Source organism: Megalobrama amblycephala, linkage group LG15 (genome assembly GCF_018812025.1).
Source record: "Megalobrama amblycephala isolate DHTTF-2021 linkage group LG15, ASM1881202v1, whole genome shotgun sequence".
NCBI lineage: Eukaryota > Metazoa > Chordata > Actinopteri > Cypriniformes > Xenocyprididae > Megalobrama > Megalobrama amblycephala.
In genome coordinates this window covers 4281806-4298826 of record NC_063058.1, presented here as the reverse complement: position 1 = coordinate 4298826, position 17021 = coordinate 4281806, and the positions used below count along the sequence as shown (strand labels likewise).

Below are 17021 nucleotides of genomic sequence, written 5' to 3'. Positions count from 1 at the left end.
CGGATCATCTCATAGGACTCTTGCAGGTAGGAGGAGGAAGAAGCCGGCCTGTCTCGAACCTGCTCCAGCCCTCTCCGAGCCAGTTTCTCCAGTCTCTGCCGAGCCAGTTTCTCCAGTCTCCGCCGAGCCCACTTCAGTACCAGTGGGGCTTCTTATTGTGTATGAGGGGATGGACTGGACCCCTCTTCAAGCCGCTGAGCCAGTAGCTCCAGCCCTTGTCGAGCCCTCTGCTCCAGCCGCCGCGCCAGTATCTCCAGCTGCCCACGAGCCCACTCTATTCCTCCGACTCCTTAAGTTTCTCCTCAGCGACCTTAATGATTTTTTTTGGGGGGGCTAATACCCGTGGGTGGGGAGAATGTGGGCGGGGTTTCCAAGGCCCCTGACCCGCCATGGCAGCCCACGGCCAGGATCCATGGCGGCTTGGATCCATGGACTCGTCCTGGAGACCTCCGGTCATGTCCGTTCCTCTCCCTGCTCCGGCGTGAGGTCTCCAGGACGCCCACCCCCCCTCCCTGGTTGTTACATCTACGGCACGAGGATGCTCCTACCGGGAGGGGGAGGTACTGTCACAGTTCCTGTGTCTCCCGGACTCCATTTACCATCATCCTCTTGTCTCCACACCTGCACTCACTTCCCTCGTCATCTCCCCATCAGCACTCATCACCTGCACCTGGACTCCCTCATCAGCACTGCCTATATAATGGACTCACTCCTTTCACTCCCTGTCCGTTCTTAATGTTGTGTTACATGTGTCATGCTATGTTCTATTCCTGGATTGCTAATAAAACCCATCATTTGTGGATATCCGTTCTCGCCTCATCTCTCCTGCAACAGCACCCGTAACAATTACTCATTGAAAGATAATTTTCTATTTCTCTTTTTTCTCTGTCCTTAGCTCTCTTCCTTTGTTGATTAACTTTCCATTGCTTTTTTTTTTCATGTCTGTGTTCTTGCATGCTCAATAGGGAAATGGATTTCAAAGTTTATCTTCTACGATATCTCTTTCTCACTCTGCATATTTCTCAGGATCATCTTTCAGATGTTTTCTGTAAGATTTGGACCTTTGGGCAGCTGGTTTTGGAGCCATTTCACACCTAAACACAACAATTATAATGAATTAGTTTAGTATTCTAAAAACAAATGCATTACTTAATTTAAAATATAGTGACTTTTAATTGGTAAATATTAATTAATTTAAGATAACATATTCAACAATTTCTTTAAAGAACAGTATGTTTAATGTATCTGCAGTCATCACCACCACAACCTGTCATTACCAGCACAAGCTGTAATGTGCTGGTAATGACTGTGCTGGTAATGACACTTTTGTAAAAAAACTAGCCTTATTAGCAAAGATGATGACTTAGCAAGTGTAGCTAGCTTTCTACATGTAATGTACACCATTTAAACTATTAAAGTGATAAAAATAATCCAAAAATGTTTAAAAATACAGAAATACAACACATATGGTAATGACGCATAAAAAGTGTACATGCCCAACACAAAGAATAAAGAGTAGATTTACTTACTTTTCTGGACATCAAGACATCAGTCTTGCAGCTTGAAATCCATGTGCTCCACTGTGAAATTAGGTTGCCATGGCTACCAAATAAACTTTTGATGAAAAAAAAGTAGGAAAGTGCCTTTATGCAGAGCGTGTTGGTAATGACGGCTAAACCATGAGACAGGTAGAAATGAAGCAAAATAAAGTACAAAATGCATATATATGCTTAATCTGTGCATGTAGTTTATTAGTTCAGGTAACATTTAATTCATATGCATATTTTTATTTATTAATTTGTGATAAATAATGTTTGACATATGGCTTGACATGTGAAAACTCTGGTGGCGGACAACACCAAAACACAGATAATGTACCACAAAACACCAATAAAATGTGTTAAAATCATTAGTAAGAGCAGCCATAAAAAACGTCTAGGCTTGTTTTTGTTTATACTAATTAGTGGTGCTAAAATTTATTAGATTTAATTCGTTTTTAATAAAATTGCACCCTGTGGACAGAAATAGGCCCCAATTCTGGGAAATACCCTTGTATTCCTGTATGCATCTTCTTTCTCTTATAATCATTGTTTTTAATTAGGTCAGTCTAGTAATATGTGTGTAAGAAGTGTGTCATGTTTTGAGCTCTAAATACAGAGTTTATAATTCTCTGTAATTCTGTGTGAATGAAACATTGAAATTCGGTATCAGGAAAATATTAAGAAACTTTATAAAGTTGTTAATCAAACAGGAGAATGTTCTGCAGATATCACGCGATGTGATCAATAGACAATAGACGAGGCGTGTCTAATCTCCGTAGCAACGGCTCATTGGAGGATCGCTCCCTTAAAACTATGCTGTCCGAACAAGCTAATGTCAGAAGCTGGAAGAAAAGAAATCAGTCAGAAATCGGTCAGAAGTCAAGGTCGGAGTTGAAACCCGGTAGCCGAAGCACCGCTACTTTGACCACGGCGGAAAAGTCGCATGGGTCATTGAGAACTGATCCTTGACCGGGGCTGATTTTCCATCTAACACCCGACTTCAACTACAAGCTGCGCCGCTGATCATTCGTCAGCCGTCACATCCAGACTCCAAAACACTCTGTGAAACATCTGACCAAAGTCTCCAAAGAAGAAAACTGCTCAGAACAGCGCAACAACTTTAAAGCTTCCGCGCACCCACGAAGGGCTTTCCCGAGAAGACGTCACCTGAAAGACAGCCAATCCAGAACGGGACTCCGCTGCACGCGAGTCGCAGATACTTGGGGTTTCGAGTCTGACGACAGCACGAGGGCGTGGCTTGTTCGCAAGGTCAAGGAGCATGCGCCGTTTACATGCTCCCGGAAGACCGCGAAAAACCATAGACAGTAAAAGAAAAACAGCTCCAGAGAAAAAAACGTCGATCTAGGTTATTTTAAAGGTTTGTTTAATATTCTCTTTTTTTTTCCAAACATGAACGGTCAAATGTCATTAAATAATTACTTACAAAGTTAATTTGTCGAGTGAACGTCCTAATTATGGCTCACAGGATTCAAACACTGTCTGTAGTTTGGTGTTTCAGCGATTATATGTTAAGTGTCAGCTGTTTTAACGTTACTCATTTTAACTGTATACCGAAACGTTATTACATATTGACAGTTGGTAATGTTTTATATGTTGCGTGGTGTCTCAGTCCAAATGCTTGATGTCTCAGGTTAGATGCTTGGTGTCTCAGTCCAAATGCTTGGTGTCTCAGTCCAAATGCTTGGTGTCTCAGTCTAGATGCTTGGTGTCTCAGGTTAGATGCTTGGTGTCTCAGTCCAAATGCTTGGTGTCTCAGTCCAAATGCTTGGTGTCTCAGGTTAGATGCTTGGTGTCTCAGTCCAAATGCTTGGTGTCTCAGTCCAAATGCTTGGTGTCTCAGTCCAAATGCTTGGTGTCTCAGTCTAGATGCTTGGTGTCTCAGTCTAGATGCTTGGTGTCTCAGTCCAAATGCTTGGTGTCTCAGGTTAGATGCTTGGTGTCTCAGTCCAAATGCTTGGTGTCTCAGGTTGATGAAAGAAGTCAGTGTTTCTCTCTTGTGGCATTCTAGTTCAGTGATGAGGTCAGATTTATTGGTGACGAAGCCAGACACTGTTTTTTAGATGTTCAGCACTTTAAAACAATCAGGGAGCCATTCTGTGCCAGAAGACTTAGGAAGATGGTCTGTAAGGAAAGACTAGGGGAGAACATTGTGCATTTGAATAGACTTTTGAACTTCAAATTATATATTATAAGATATAATACTCTAATATGATATTATATGATATGATATGATATATGATATACACATATAGTATTTCTGGTCTGGTCTGCCTCTGCCATTATGCACAGGAAACAGGACCTAAAAAAATTAAAAAAAAATCTATTAATGTGAAAACAGATTATTCTTATATCATATTGTATATGCACTTCAACCGAGTTTTCAATAATTCAAATTTATAAAGGCTATAATAATAATAATAAATAATAATAATAAAAAAAAAAAATAATAATAATATATTAGAAAACATCTAACCTGAGACACCAAGCATCTAACCTGAGACACCAAGCATCTAGACTGAGACACCAAGCATCTAACCTGAGACACCAAGCATCTAGACTGAGACACCAAGCATCTAACCTGAGACACCAAGCATCTAACCTGAGACACCAAGCATCTAACCTGAGACACCAAGCATCTAGACTGAGACACCAAGCATCTAACCTGAGACACCAAGCATCTAGACTGAGACACCAAGCATCTAGACTGAGACACCAAGCATCTAGACTGAGACACCAAGCATCTAGACTGAGACACCAAGCATCTAACCTGAGACACCAAGCATCTAGACTGAGACACCAAGCATCTAACCTGAGACACCAAGCATCTAACCTGAGACACCAAGCATCTAACCTGAGACACCAAGCATCTAGACTGAGACACCAAGCATCTAACCTGAGACACCAAGCATCTAGACTGAGACACCAAGCATCTAACCTGAGACACCAAGCATCTAACCTGAGACACCAAGCATCTAACCTGAGACACCAAGCATCTAGACTGAGACACCAAGCATCTAACCTGAGACACCAAGCATCTAGACTGAGACACCAAGCATCTAGACTGAGACACCAAGCATCTAGACTGAGACACCAAGCATCTAGACTGAGACATCACGCATTGAAGTGCACATACAATATATGATATAAGAAGAATCTGTTTTCACATTTCATTTCATACATTTTTTTAGGTCCTCTGTTTCCTGTGCATAATGGCAGAGGCAGACCAGACCAGAAATACTCTAGGTAAGCTTATAATATTTAAAGTTCAAAAGTCTATTCAAATGCACAATGTTCTCCCTTAGTCCTTCCTTACAGACCATCTTCCTAAATTTTTTGGAACAGAATGGCTCCCTGATTGTTTTAAAGTGCTGAACATCACAGAAAACACAGTGTCTGGTTTCGTCACCAATAAATCTGACCTCAGCACTGTACTAGAATGCCACAAGAGAGAAACACTGACATCTTTCATTGTTTGGTAAGAATGACAATAAGAGATGTTTTGGTTGCTTTTATAGAACTGAAGATTATTATTATAATTTCTTGTCTTTTCATTGTAGGTCTGATGATAAAAGAAAGAAAGAAAAAGGGCCACATCGTCTGGTTTGGCAGGTGGAAGATTTGTCAGAGGATGTACCACTTTCTGTCACAAACAGAATAATTCATTGCTGTCAGCATGGCAATCCGCGAAAGAATTGCAAAACTCAGGAGGTAAGATTTAGGGGATTTCTTTTGTTTCATAGGTAAACTATAATGCACAATTTACCAAAGCATACTTTTCTATTAATACTTTTGCATACATTTCAGCTCTTTTCAGAAGATGAACATATATATTCTGGCAAAAGAAAGAGAATGTACATTCAAACAACCAAAAAAGTTGGCTGCACAGCCAAGCTTTTTATTAGGTACATTAGAAGGTAAGCAACATTGCATCTGTACAATAAGGTTGAAAAAAAACCTTTAATATTTGAATAGCCTAATTGCATTACTCTAGAAATATTTTAAAACACAAAAATACTTATTCTGTATTAAGTTAACAGCATGTTTCTTTACCCACTGATAGGTTTAATGTATAAACTTGAAGAGAAATACATTGAATTCAAATTTATTTAGGGGTCAACCAAAGGTTAGTCAACAAGAAGAGGCTTAGTCAACAAAAGTTTAATTGGTTTAATATGTGCCGATAGATGATAGTTTTGTGTGTCGATAGTCAGAGATATGTTGTTTAAAGGCAAGGCAAAATGGCATTGTTGTTCATCAGCATTTTGTTTTGTTTCCTTAGCAGTGTTTTTCTCACACAACCTCAGTATAAATTTCAGGGCAAATGAACTACCGTTTTTTAGCAAACTCGATGGATGTCCTGAGAAATCTGAATGCGATAGTCTGTGATTGCTGGTGTATTATTCTGATGCTTCTCCTCGTGTTTTTTTTACCTACCCGAGCTACTGTTTGCGCACTAATTTTCGACATGTTCATCAAAGATGGTATCTGACAAAAAAAAAACAACATAAAAGTGAAGTTGACTTGAATAGGGTTTTTATAATAAGTTAAAACTATATTAACAAATAAAAAATTAAAAGACATACGATTATACATGGTGCACTACTCTCACCTAAGCCTATGCTACTCTTACATCCTACATCATACGTCGGGTCTGAGGTCACTCTTCGGCCAAACTCAAACTTGCGTTTGGCCGTTGCCGGAAGCCTGGGATTGTAGTTTTTCTTACAAAAAAAAAAAATCTTTTTTTTTCCAGATTTGACAAATTCAGCATTGAAAAAGGAGCTTCTAAAGTGAGGAAACAAATGATTATGGACACTCTGAAAGCAGCTCTACAGAAAAATGAAGCAGAGTCATCTGAAATTATTCACATCAACTTGCCACTTGAGACAGCTCACCAACACCACAAGATTTCGGCAGAAAGTGCATACACAAGAAATATCCACCCTCTTGTGAAGAAGAAAATTCAAGAGTATGTGTCATTAGGCATTACTTCTGTGCCTTTCCTTAAAAAAGTGCTTCGGCAATTTGTGAACACTGAACTCTCCGCTTCCGATTGTGTCCTCCCAAAGTCACATGATCAGTGCTACTTTCCATCTAGCCATACTATTCAAAATCATGTGCATTTGTCTTTAGTCGCAGGAAGGTACTCTGGTCTTGATCAGCTTAATTTGGAAGAAAAGCTCAAGAAATGGAAAGATGACGACCCTAGTGCACATTTTTATTTCAGAAAATGCTCAGAAGCCCAAATCATGGACAATAAAGTATCGCAAGATGTTGATTGTGTGAAAAGGGAAGAAAAGGAGTCCATTCAGAACACATTTTTATTTGTGCATCAGTCCCAAGAACAGCAGAGACTTCTGAAACGGTATGGAGACATGGTTCTCCTGGACGCCACATACCGAACGACAAAATATGCCTTGCCACTTTTTCTAGTTGTTGTCAGGACAAATGTTGGCTACAAACCTGTTGCAGAGTTCATCTGTGAAAATGAATCCACCATGGCGATCTCTGAGGCCTTGTCTTTAATAAAAAAATGGAATGATGCCTGGAATCCAAAATATTTCATGACTGATTATTGTGAACAAGAATACCAGGCACTTCAATTGGTTTTCCCACATGCTCAAAAATACCTGTGTTCTTTCCATCGAGAGCAAGCCTGGATTCGCTGGACAAGAGAAAGTAAGAATACTCTTTCTCTTTTCTTTTTCTCTTTCTCTCTTTCGAATGTCTAGCCCTATATATATATATATATATATATATATATATATATATATATATATATATATAACTTTTTTTCAAATCAGTATATCATAACTCAGTTAACTGAGGCACCAACAATTGTAACCCTAATTTTGGGGTGTTGATAACAGTCACAGACATGTTGCTCATTTTTGAGGACATTTTCAAATTCAGTAATTTTGTTTTCTGTGCTGCTAAGTGCAAAGTTCACTATTTGGGCACTGAAATAATTCAGAAATCAAATCTCAACTCATTTCAAATGTGTCTACATTAAGTATATAGCATATAATTTGCCCCACACAAAATTAGTTTTTTAATTTACATTGCAGTAATTAATATTAAACAAAATACTAAGTGAAATTATATATATATATATATATATATATATATATATATATATATATATATATATATACACATACATATATACATACATATATACATACAAAAGTTTGGAACCACTAAGATTTTTAATGTTCTTAAAAGAAGTTTCGTCTGCTCACCAAGGCTACATTTATTTAATTAAAAATACAGTAAAAACAGTAATATTGTGAAATATTATTACAATTTAAAATAACTGTTTTCTATTTGAATATATTTCACAAAGTAATTTATTCCTGTGATGGCAAAGCTGAATTTTCAGCATCATTACTCCAGTCTTCAGTGTCACATGATCCTTCAGAAATCATTCTGATATGATGATCTGCTGCTCAAGAAACATTTAATGTGTACAATTGTACAAAATATTTGTGTACAATATTTTTTTTCAGGATTATTTGATGAATAGAAATTTCAAAAGAACAGTGTTTATCTGAAATCTTGAGCAGCAGATCAGCATATTAGAATGATTTCTGAAGGATCATGTGACACTGAAGACTGGAGTAATGATGCTGAAAATTCAGCTTTGATCACAGGAATAAATTACTTTGTCAAATATATTTAAATAGTATACAGTTATTTTAAATTGTAATAATATTTCACAATATTACTGTTTTTACTGTATTTTTAATTAAATAAATGTAGCCTTGGTGAACAGACGAAACTTCTTTTAAAAACATTAAAAATCTTAGTGGTTCCAAACTTTTGGACTGTACTGTATATATATAATACTTTTTTTAAATGAACAAATATATTTGTCATTTGGTTTTTTTTTTCATATAATTTTAGCTGTTATACGATGAAGAACTTTTCCTACAAAGAAATGTGTGTAATAGAAAAGTACTGATATCATGTGGAAACATTCACGTTAATTTATTTAACTGGACAACGCTACAAATTATGTGTGTATTAAACAGTAATAGTTGTAACATTTTAATGTACCTGTTGCAGGCAAGAACCAACTCTCTGATCAGGATCGCAGTGAACTTCTTGGCCTCCTTTGTAGTGTAGCATCTGCACATGATAGAGAAACATGTGAGGCAGCGATAAGTAAGCTCAGGGACAGTGTCTTGTATAAGAGTAACACAGCTGTTCGAAACTATGTTGAGAAAAGGTGGCTCAATATTAAAGAGGTAGGGGTTACAACAGTGTCACCTTGAGAATATTTTTTTGATGTCTGTGCATTGTCACAGTGGGAATTATAATTAATTGTAGTGCTTTTATGTACAATGACAGTAAAGGTATTTTTTATGTAGTGTAAAGGGAGATCAGAAAGGCTTTTTTTTGCTTGTTACTTGTAACTAGATTTAAAAGATTATTATTTTATTTATTTTTTTCCCCAGAGGTGGTGCAGAGGATTCTCCCCTCATGGATTTAATGTATCTGTAACCACAAACAATGGCATTGAAGCAATGAACAACTCCTTGAAGAGCTTTTACCTGAAGATTTCGGGTACTAAAACAGTATCATCTTTGGTTGAAATGATTGTTACTGAATTCATCCCAGAGCAGCTCCTCTCATATGCTAAACTTAATTACATGTACAGCAGTCAACACAGAGTATACAGTGGTGATGTTCCTGAGTTCCTCTGGGACCGTCCAAGATCTTTTGTGCAACATTGCCTGAAAAACCTAGAGGCAGCTTGTTACTGTACCTCCCAACAGGTTCAAGAGCAGAGAAAGGGGCTTTATAAAGTCCAGAGTGAGCACTCATGTGAATGGTACACAGTGGATCTCGGAGACAAAGACCGTTTTCCGTCATGTGAATGCAGATCTTTTAATTCCACTTTTTTACCCTGCAAGCATTTTTTTGCTGTTTTCAAACACACTGACAACTCATGGTACTCATTGTGCCCAGATTACATCAGCAGTCCTTATGTCACTCTTGACTCGGATGTTGTGTCAAGTCAAAAACATTTGGAGGTGAAGGAAGTGATTGACAAGGACACTACTGTCTGCACCAATAGCTTTGTGGGCAGCGCGCCAACATGTAAGGAAAATACTGTACATCCTGTTGCCATAGACTGTTGTGACATTCAGTGCTTGAAGACAGACATGGAGGCAAATGAAGTTTCCACTGCACAGTGTGCCCTTAGAGAGAAATTAAAAATTCTCCAGGATCTATCATACATATGTATGGATCATGAGTTATTACGTAATGCAACTGCAGTCATTCATGAACTTGCAGGAAAGATGAAATGCTCTGTCCCAAAAGAAGACTTACTACCACTTCTAAGTAACCAAGATGACATAAAACTGAAACTTCGTGTACTTCCACCACAGAAAAGAAAAGGAAAGGTGAAAGCCAAAAAAAGGAGAATTGAGAAAAGAATCAGTGGTAAGGTGACTAAGGGAAGGAATGCTTTCTGCATCCATGTTAAGTCACCATTCAATGCAAATTTTTTATGTTGTAGGTGACACAGGGAACCAGTCTGGTTCTTCGAAAGAGAACTTGCTTACAGACTGCACTACAATAGGTTTGCCAGGTGAGTAGTATGTTCAAGTTATACATTGATTAGTATGTTCAAGTTATACATTGATTATACTGCAACTACAGTAATGGCAATAATTTAAGGTGTTATTGCAATGTGAAATTTAAAATATGGTATTATTTGACAGAGGCTGAGACACTTCTGGCAGAGCTGATCAAGTATGACATTGCTGAGGTAGAAAGTGGAGTTAGGTTGTCTGTCTGTGGACAGATGTTAGAGAGCAGGGATTTTAAATCTCTGAAACATCCTCACTGGTTAAATGATAAGGTAGAATTAGGTATTAAGATAGGTTAAAAGGGAAGAATAGGGTTGATAAAGTCTTCAAAACTAAATTTCTTTACTGTTTGTCACAGGTGATAAATGCATACTTGGACACGTTGACACTCGAAAACAACACAGAGGCCAACACTGGAAACTTCTGTTTCAATATTTCTACATACATGCCTCTGCTTTGGGAACGTGACCAATTTGATGACTGGATGTTTAAAAAGGTGATTATGACTAATGTAACTCCTACAATATTTATATGTTACTGTGTTTAAAGGGATAATTCACTCAAAACAAAATTGTCAGTACTCAACCTGTATGAGTTTCTTTCTTCTGATGAACACAAAAGAAGATATTTTGAAGAATGTTTGTAACTGCTGACGGTAGCCATTGATTTCTACTATGGATGTCAATGGCTACCATCAGCAGTTACAAACATTCTTCAAATTATCCTCCGTTTAGCTCAACAGAAGAAAAATCTCATAGGTTTGAACACTTTAAAATAAAAAATTATCTCAAGCTTTACTTACCCTCAAACCATCCTAGGTGTATATGACTTTCTTCTTTCTGATGAACACAGTCGGAGTTGTATTAATAAATATCCTGACGCATCCAAGCTTTATAATGGCAGTGAATGGGATTAACAAGTTTGACTTTGAGGCTCAAGAAAGTGCATCCATCCACCATAAATGTACTCCACACAGATCTGGGGGGTTAATAAAGGCCTTCAGAAACTAAGAAATATGTCTGTGTAAGAAAAATATCCAAAATATCCTCGTCACAAAGGCTCGTTGATGCACGTGCGGAGTGAAGGCTGGCCCGTGTGGTCTGATCCAACAGATGAGCTACTGTAGTTCAAATTGCTCAAGAAGTTAATGCTGGTTCTGATAGAAAGGTGTCAGAATACACAGTGCATCAGTTTGTTGAGTATGGGGCTGCATAGCTGCATGCTGACCCCTGTCTACCACCGGAAGAGCCAACAGTGGACACGTGAGCATCAGAACTGGACCATGGAGCAATGGAAGAATGTTTTCTTTTACATCACATGGATGGCCGGGTGAGTGTGCGTCACTTACCTGGGGAACTCATGGCACCAGAATGCACTATGGGAAGAAGTCGGTGGAGGCAGTGTGATGCTTTGGGCAATGTTCTGCTGGGAAACCTTGGGTCCTGCCATCCATGTGGATGTTACTTTGACACGTACCACCTACCTAAGCATTGTTGAGACCATGTACACCCTTTTAAGGAAATGGTATTCCCTGGAGGCTGTGGCCTCTTTCAGCAGGATAATGCTCCCTGACACAAAGCAAAAATGGATCAGCAATGGTTTGAGGAGCACAACGAGTTTGAGTTATATGATTATTGAGGTATATTATATGAAGGTATATTATATGAAGGTATATTGTACGATTATATGAATGAATGATTCCACCAAAACAGCTCGTCTTTGTAAAATGGCACATCTTTTTACATTAAAGGGTTAGTTCACCCAAAAATGAAAATTGTCATCATTAATTCAGCCTGTTGTTGTATGAAACCTGTATAAATTTCTTTGTTCTTTTGAACACAAAGGAAGATATTTTAAGGAATGTGTTAAACTGAACAGTTTTGGGGCACCATTGACTTCCATAGTAGTTTTTTTTTTCCTGCTATGGAAGTCAATGGTGCCGCAAAGTTGCCTGGTTACAAACTTTAATCAAAATATCTTCCTTTGTGCTCAACAGAAGAAAGAAATGTATGTGTTTGGAACAACATGAGGGTGAGTAAGCTATGCTAAGCTATGAGTATATGATGACAGAATTTTCATTTTTGGGTGAACCCTCCCTTTAATGTAAAAAGATGTGCCATTTTACGCAGACGAGCTGTTTTGGTGGAATCATTCATTATATATTAGACATTTTATTTTTTCTTATTACAAAACTTAAAGGAACATTCCACTTTTTTAAAAATAGACTCATTTTCCAACTCCCCTAGAGTTAAACAGTTCATAGTTCATTGAATCATTGAATCATTGAATCTGATTAGACCGTTAGCATCTCGCTCAAAAATGACCAAAGAGTTTTGATATTTTTCCTATTTAAAACTTGACCCTTTCTTGTAGTTACATTGTATACTAAGACTGATGGAAAATGAAAAGTTGTAATTTTCTTGGCTGATATGGCTAGAAACTATATTCTCATTCTGGCGTAATAATCAAGGAACTTTGCTGCCGTACCATGAGTGCAGCAGGCACAATGATATGGTTGTGACCCCCTGCATTCACAGGGAGCGTGCCTTGCAACCATAGAGACATTTGTGAGACACTGTGGCTGAGGAGAGACATTTAGTCTCCTAGCATGAAAGTTTAATTGCATATTCACATTGTAGTGGGTTGCATAGAAAGAAATTGAATGTTATCTCAACAGTATGCCACTTTTTTTTTCTTGTTGTCTTTTATTTTAAGGTGGCATTCTCCCAAATGAAGTGGATTTTCCTTCCAATCCATTTGAGCAACAATCACTGGATTCTTCTGGTAGCTGATGTTCCGAATATGGAAGTATCAATACTGGACTCAAAGTTAGGAAACCATGTCATGTATGTTGATATGTGGAGGTAAGATGTAGAATTTTTACAAATTGAGTAATGTTACTGTACATGTTTTTCTTTTAATCATAGTATGTTGTAGTGTCATATTGTACATATTTTACTCTTCACTCCAACAGAATTAAGTTCTGCTTGTTTATCGGCCATCATATTGATCTTTTAAGGGCTTTCGCATTGGGCACGTTTGTTGAGGTCTGTGTGTGTCGTCATCGGCTAAAAAACACATGCCCAAGTTACTTTACTTCCTGTACAAATGCGAACCTGAGTTGCTTTCATATTCACATGAATCATACCATAGATTATGAATGAATGAATAGATGAATGAATGAGGCATTTATATAGCGCTTTCATATGTACTACTGTACACCCAAAGCGCTTTACAATCATATCAGGGGTCTCTCCTCATCCACCACCAGTGTGCAGCATCCACTTGGATGATGCGACGGCAGCCACAGTACAACGGCGCCAGTGCGCTCACCACACACCAGCTGTAGGTGGAGAGGAGAGAGAGTGAAAGAGCCAATTCAATGGATTAGTCCTACAGTGATTAGTTCCAGTGCTACAGAACTCTCTGAGCTCAGACCACCTCGTACAGGTAGTGTCAGGTTCAGTACCCTAGTGTGCTCCAGGGTCTTATGACAGATTTCACATTATCAATTTTTCATGCGACCAGTGCTCTGTTTAGAATTGAACTGCCAGTGTGAAAGCACCCTTAGATGTAATCTAAAGTTGAACTAGGCCAAATTATGGAAACATTAGAAATACTCAATTTAACCTTGTAAATAATTGAATGCATTCCACTTATTTTCTCAGAAGGTATATGGCTGTGAGGTACAGTCATACTAATGAATTGGGAGGATTCTGGGAATATGGTGGTCTCTGCTCTGCACCACAAAACGATTCCAGCAGTTGTGGGGCTTTTGTTCTACTGGTAAGGCATCACAAAGCTTCATAGCCACAACTTGTTTCTTTGTGCAACATTTTCTTTTGAATACATAAATGGACTTTAATATGACATTAAATATTTTTCATTTATCTGTCCAGAATGCTCTTGCCCTGACGAGAGGCATCAGTCCAAGCCAGCTGACACAACGCCATGCAGTGGAAATGAGGAAGTTTGTGTACCACAAGCTCAAACAAAATGCATTATGTTAAAGGGTTAGTTCACCCAAAAATGAAAATTCTGTCATTAATTACTCTATTTATGATATTTTTGATCAAATCTGAGAGGTTTCCTATTCCCAAGAGAAAGCTACATAATTACCACATTCATTGTTGCAAACTCCTCACCTTTCAGTGACAACTCACCTTTTTGAGATCAAAATAGGTCACTTATGGGATTTGCATAGATCTAATGTGTTTTTGTGGGTGGGGGGTCTGAGATGTGGAAACTTTTGAGGTCTGAGATGTGGCAACAGTGAAAGGAGAGAGAGGGCAAACAGTTTAGCTCTAATCAGCCAATATTGTCTTAAATAGCCATAGCACTTCATCTTTTTATAACATGAGGTTTTGACTAAATGTAGCCTATTCAATCTTGATTTTGGTGAAATGTTGCAACAATTTTTTTGTGTGCGCGAGTAAAATTACAGTTTTGAAAATCTGTTTGGAGCATGCCCCTGCCCTAATTTTCTAACTTTTTTCCCCTTACCTGTTTGCATCCCTGAGGTCCAGAGAAGAAGTAAAAACATAATAGACATAAAAACTAAAATAGTCAACATGACTACAGTGGTTCAACCTTAATGATATGAAACAAAAATAATGACTTTATTTAATTTCTTCTCTTACCTGTCAGTCTCCTACTCTGTATATGTTGTAGAGACAGAGCAGTGTTTCCGGGTTCTACGCCAGAACGCCGGCTCATTATTGGTCTGCCTCATTATCACACATGCGTTGTGTTGCTAATGTGAAGAACTGATGTAGAACCTGAAAGCGCTGCACTGTCATTACAACTGTCTTTATAATTAATGAGAGAAATTTCATTTTTGGGTGAACTAACCCTTTAATATTTGTTCTTTTCTGCCCTTGAGTGCTTTTCCTACTTTTTACTTTCACTTTCATAGTGTCACTGCACCTGACCCTGTGTTTCCTGTTTCGTCATTGACCCAGTCTCCAATGTGTTTGCTGTACCGTGGCATAAAATTGGAGTCAAGACGCAACTCGCAAGGCCTTCTGTTGTGTTATAGCCTCTATCTGTGTTTTCTAGGGACCTTCCAATTTGTTACTCATTTGTAATGTGTTATAACTTTTTTGCATATGTGTAAATGGTATATATTCTTATTTCTATTTCTTCATTTTAAACATATTTTTTCCCTTCTCATGCTATTTTCATACCCTTGCATATTGTAAATAAATCATTTGCTTATTCAGACTTGTGTCCTTTCCTTGTACACATCACCTGGTTATGACATATTTGTGTATGTGTCTCCTCCCAAGTTTAATGTTACAACCCTTTATCCTTTGATTCATCACCATCGGGGTCGTAACAGTTAGTTTTGTGTTCCAGGAATAACAGAGGGTTACTTAAGTTTCATTGAGTTTGTTCTCTGGGTGCATATAAATGAATTGCATTCCAAATAACAATTTAACCACACAAAATGCTCTTGTGTTTGTATTAACATGCAAATTGTGTAAACTTGATTACCTTTAGATATGTTACTGAACACCATGTATTATTTTGTACTATGAATTTGTGTGAGAGACCAGTGAAGAGTGCATGTTTAACATTTTATTTAAACATCTATAAATGCCTCCTAAGCTAATAGATGTAATTGACACATTTAACTGCTTTATATAAACTTTTACTTTTGAATAAACAGTCCTTTTTAGAAATAAAATGGTAATATAGTTAAGATTTATTACACTGTCATTTGAAGACATCACACCAGTGAAATACAATTGATCTCAAATTACACTATAAAAAATGTAAGCTGTGTTAAAGGGATAGTTCACCCAAATATAAAATTGTCATTTAATCACCCTCAAGTTGTTCTAAACCTGTGTAAGAGTTTCTTTTGTTGAACACGAGAAAATGGGTTACCAGCATTCTTGTTCAACAGAAGAAATAAAGTCACAGGTTTAAAGGTGTTTAAATTTTCATTTTTTGGGTAAACTATGTCTTTAAGCAAGTCTCTCTCTCTCTCTCTCTCTCTCTCTTTCTATATATATATATATATATATATATATATATATATATATATATATATATATATATATATGTGTGTATGTATGTATATATGTATATATATATATAATATATATATATGTGTGTGTGTGTGTGTGTGTGTGTGTGTGTGTGTGTCTTTGGAAACTACTTTGACTTTGTCTCTTATGCTCATTAAGGCTGCATTTATTTCATAATAAATACAGAAAAACCAATAACATTGTGAAATATTATTACAATTTAAAATTATGGTTTTCTATTTTACTATACTTTAAAATATAATTTATTCCTGTGATGGTAAAGATGATTTTTCAGCATCATTACTGCAGTCTTCAGTGACACATGATCTTTCAGAAATCATTCTGATATGATGATTTAACAGTTGTGCTGCTTAATATTATTTTATAACCTGTGAGACATTTTCAGGATTCTTTGATGAATAAAGTTTAAAAAAATATTTTTTTTTAATAAATTAATACTTTTATTCAGCACGGATGTGTTAAATTGATAAAAAGTGATAGTAAAGATTTATATTGTTAGAAAATATTTATATTATGAATAAATGCTGTTCTTTTTAACCTTTTATTCATCAATGAATCCTGAAAAATGTATCACAGGTTCCAAAAAAATATTAAGCAACACAACTGTTTCCAACATTGATAATAAATTAGCATATTAGAATGATATACTGATATGAATTATATTTTAAAGTATATTAACATAGAAAACCACAATTTTAAATTGTAATAATATTTCACAATATTATTGTTTATTCTGTATTTATTATGAAATAAATGCAGCCTTAATTAGCATAAGAGACTTCGTTCAAAAACATTAAAAA

General features: G+C 37.0%; 1 protein-coding gene across 6 annotated transcripts; it reads left to right on the top strand.

Moving 5' to 3' along the window:
* The first annotated feature begins 2347 nt into the window (after positions 1-2347).
* Positions 2348-16082, top strand: LOC125246554. Of its 6 annotated transcripts, XM_048157499.1 has the most exons (15): positions 2348-2919; positions 4751-4805; positions 4905-5037; positions 5120-5270; positions 5367-5476; positions 6316-7241; positions 8631-8812; positions 9023-10016; positions 10093-10164; positions 10298-10437; positions 10524-10661; positions 12881-13029; positions 13834-13951; positions 14065-14178; positions 15081-16082. In XM_048157499.1, the coding sequence occupies exons 2-14, from the start codon at positions 4772-4774 to the stop codon at positions 14173-14175; spliced, it is 3258 nt and encodes a 1085-aa protein (XP_048013456.1). In that variant the 5' UTR covers positions 2348-2919; positions 4751-4771; the 3' UTR covers positions 14176-14178; positions 15081-16082. The 6 variants fall into 6 exon arrangements, with proteins under 6 accessions (XP_048013456.1, XP_048013457.1, XP_048013455.1 ...); XM_048157500.1 differs by lacking the exon at positions 14065-14178; XM_048157498.1 differs by having other exon boundaries at positions 14065-16079.
* Positions 16083-17021: the final 939 nt, after the last annotated feature.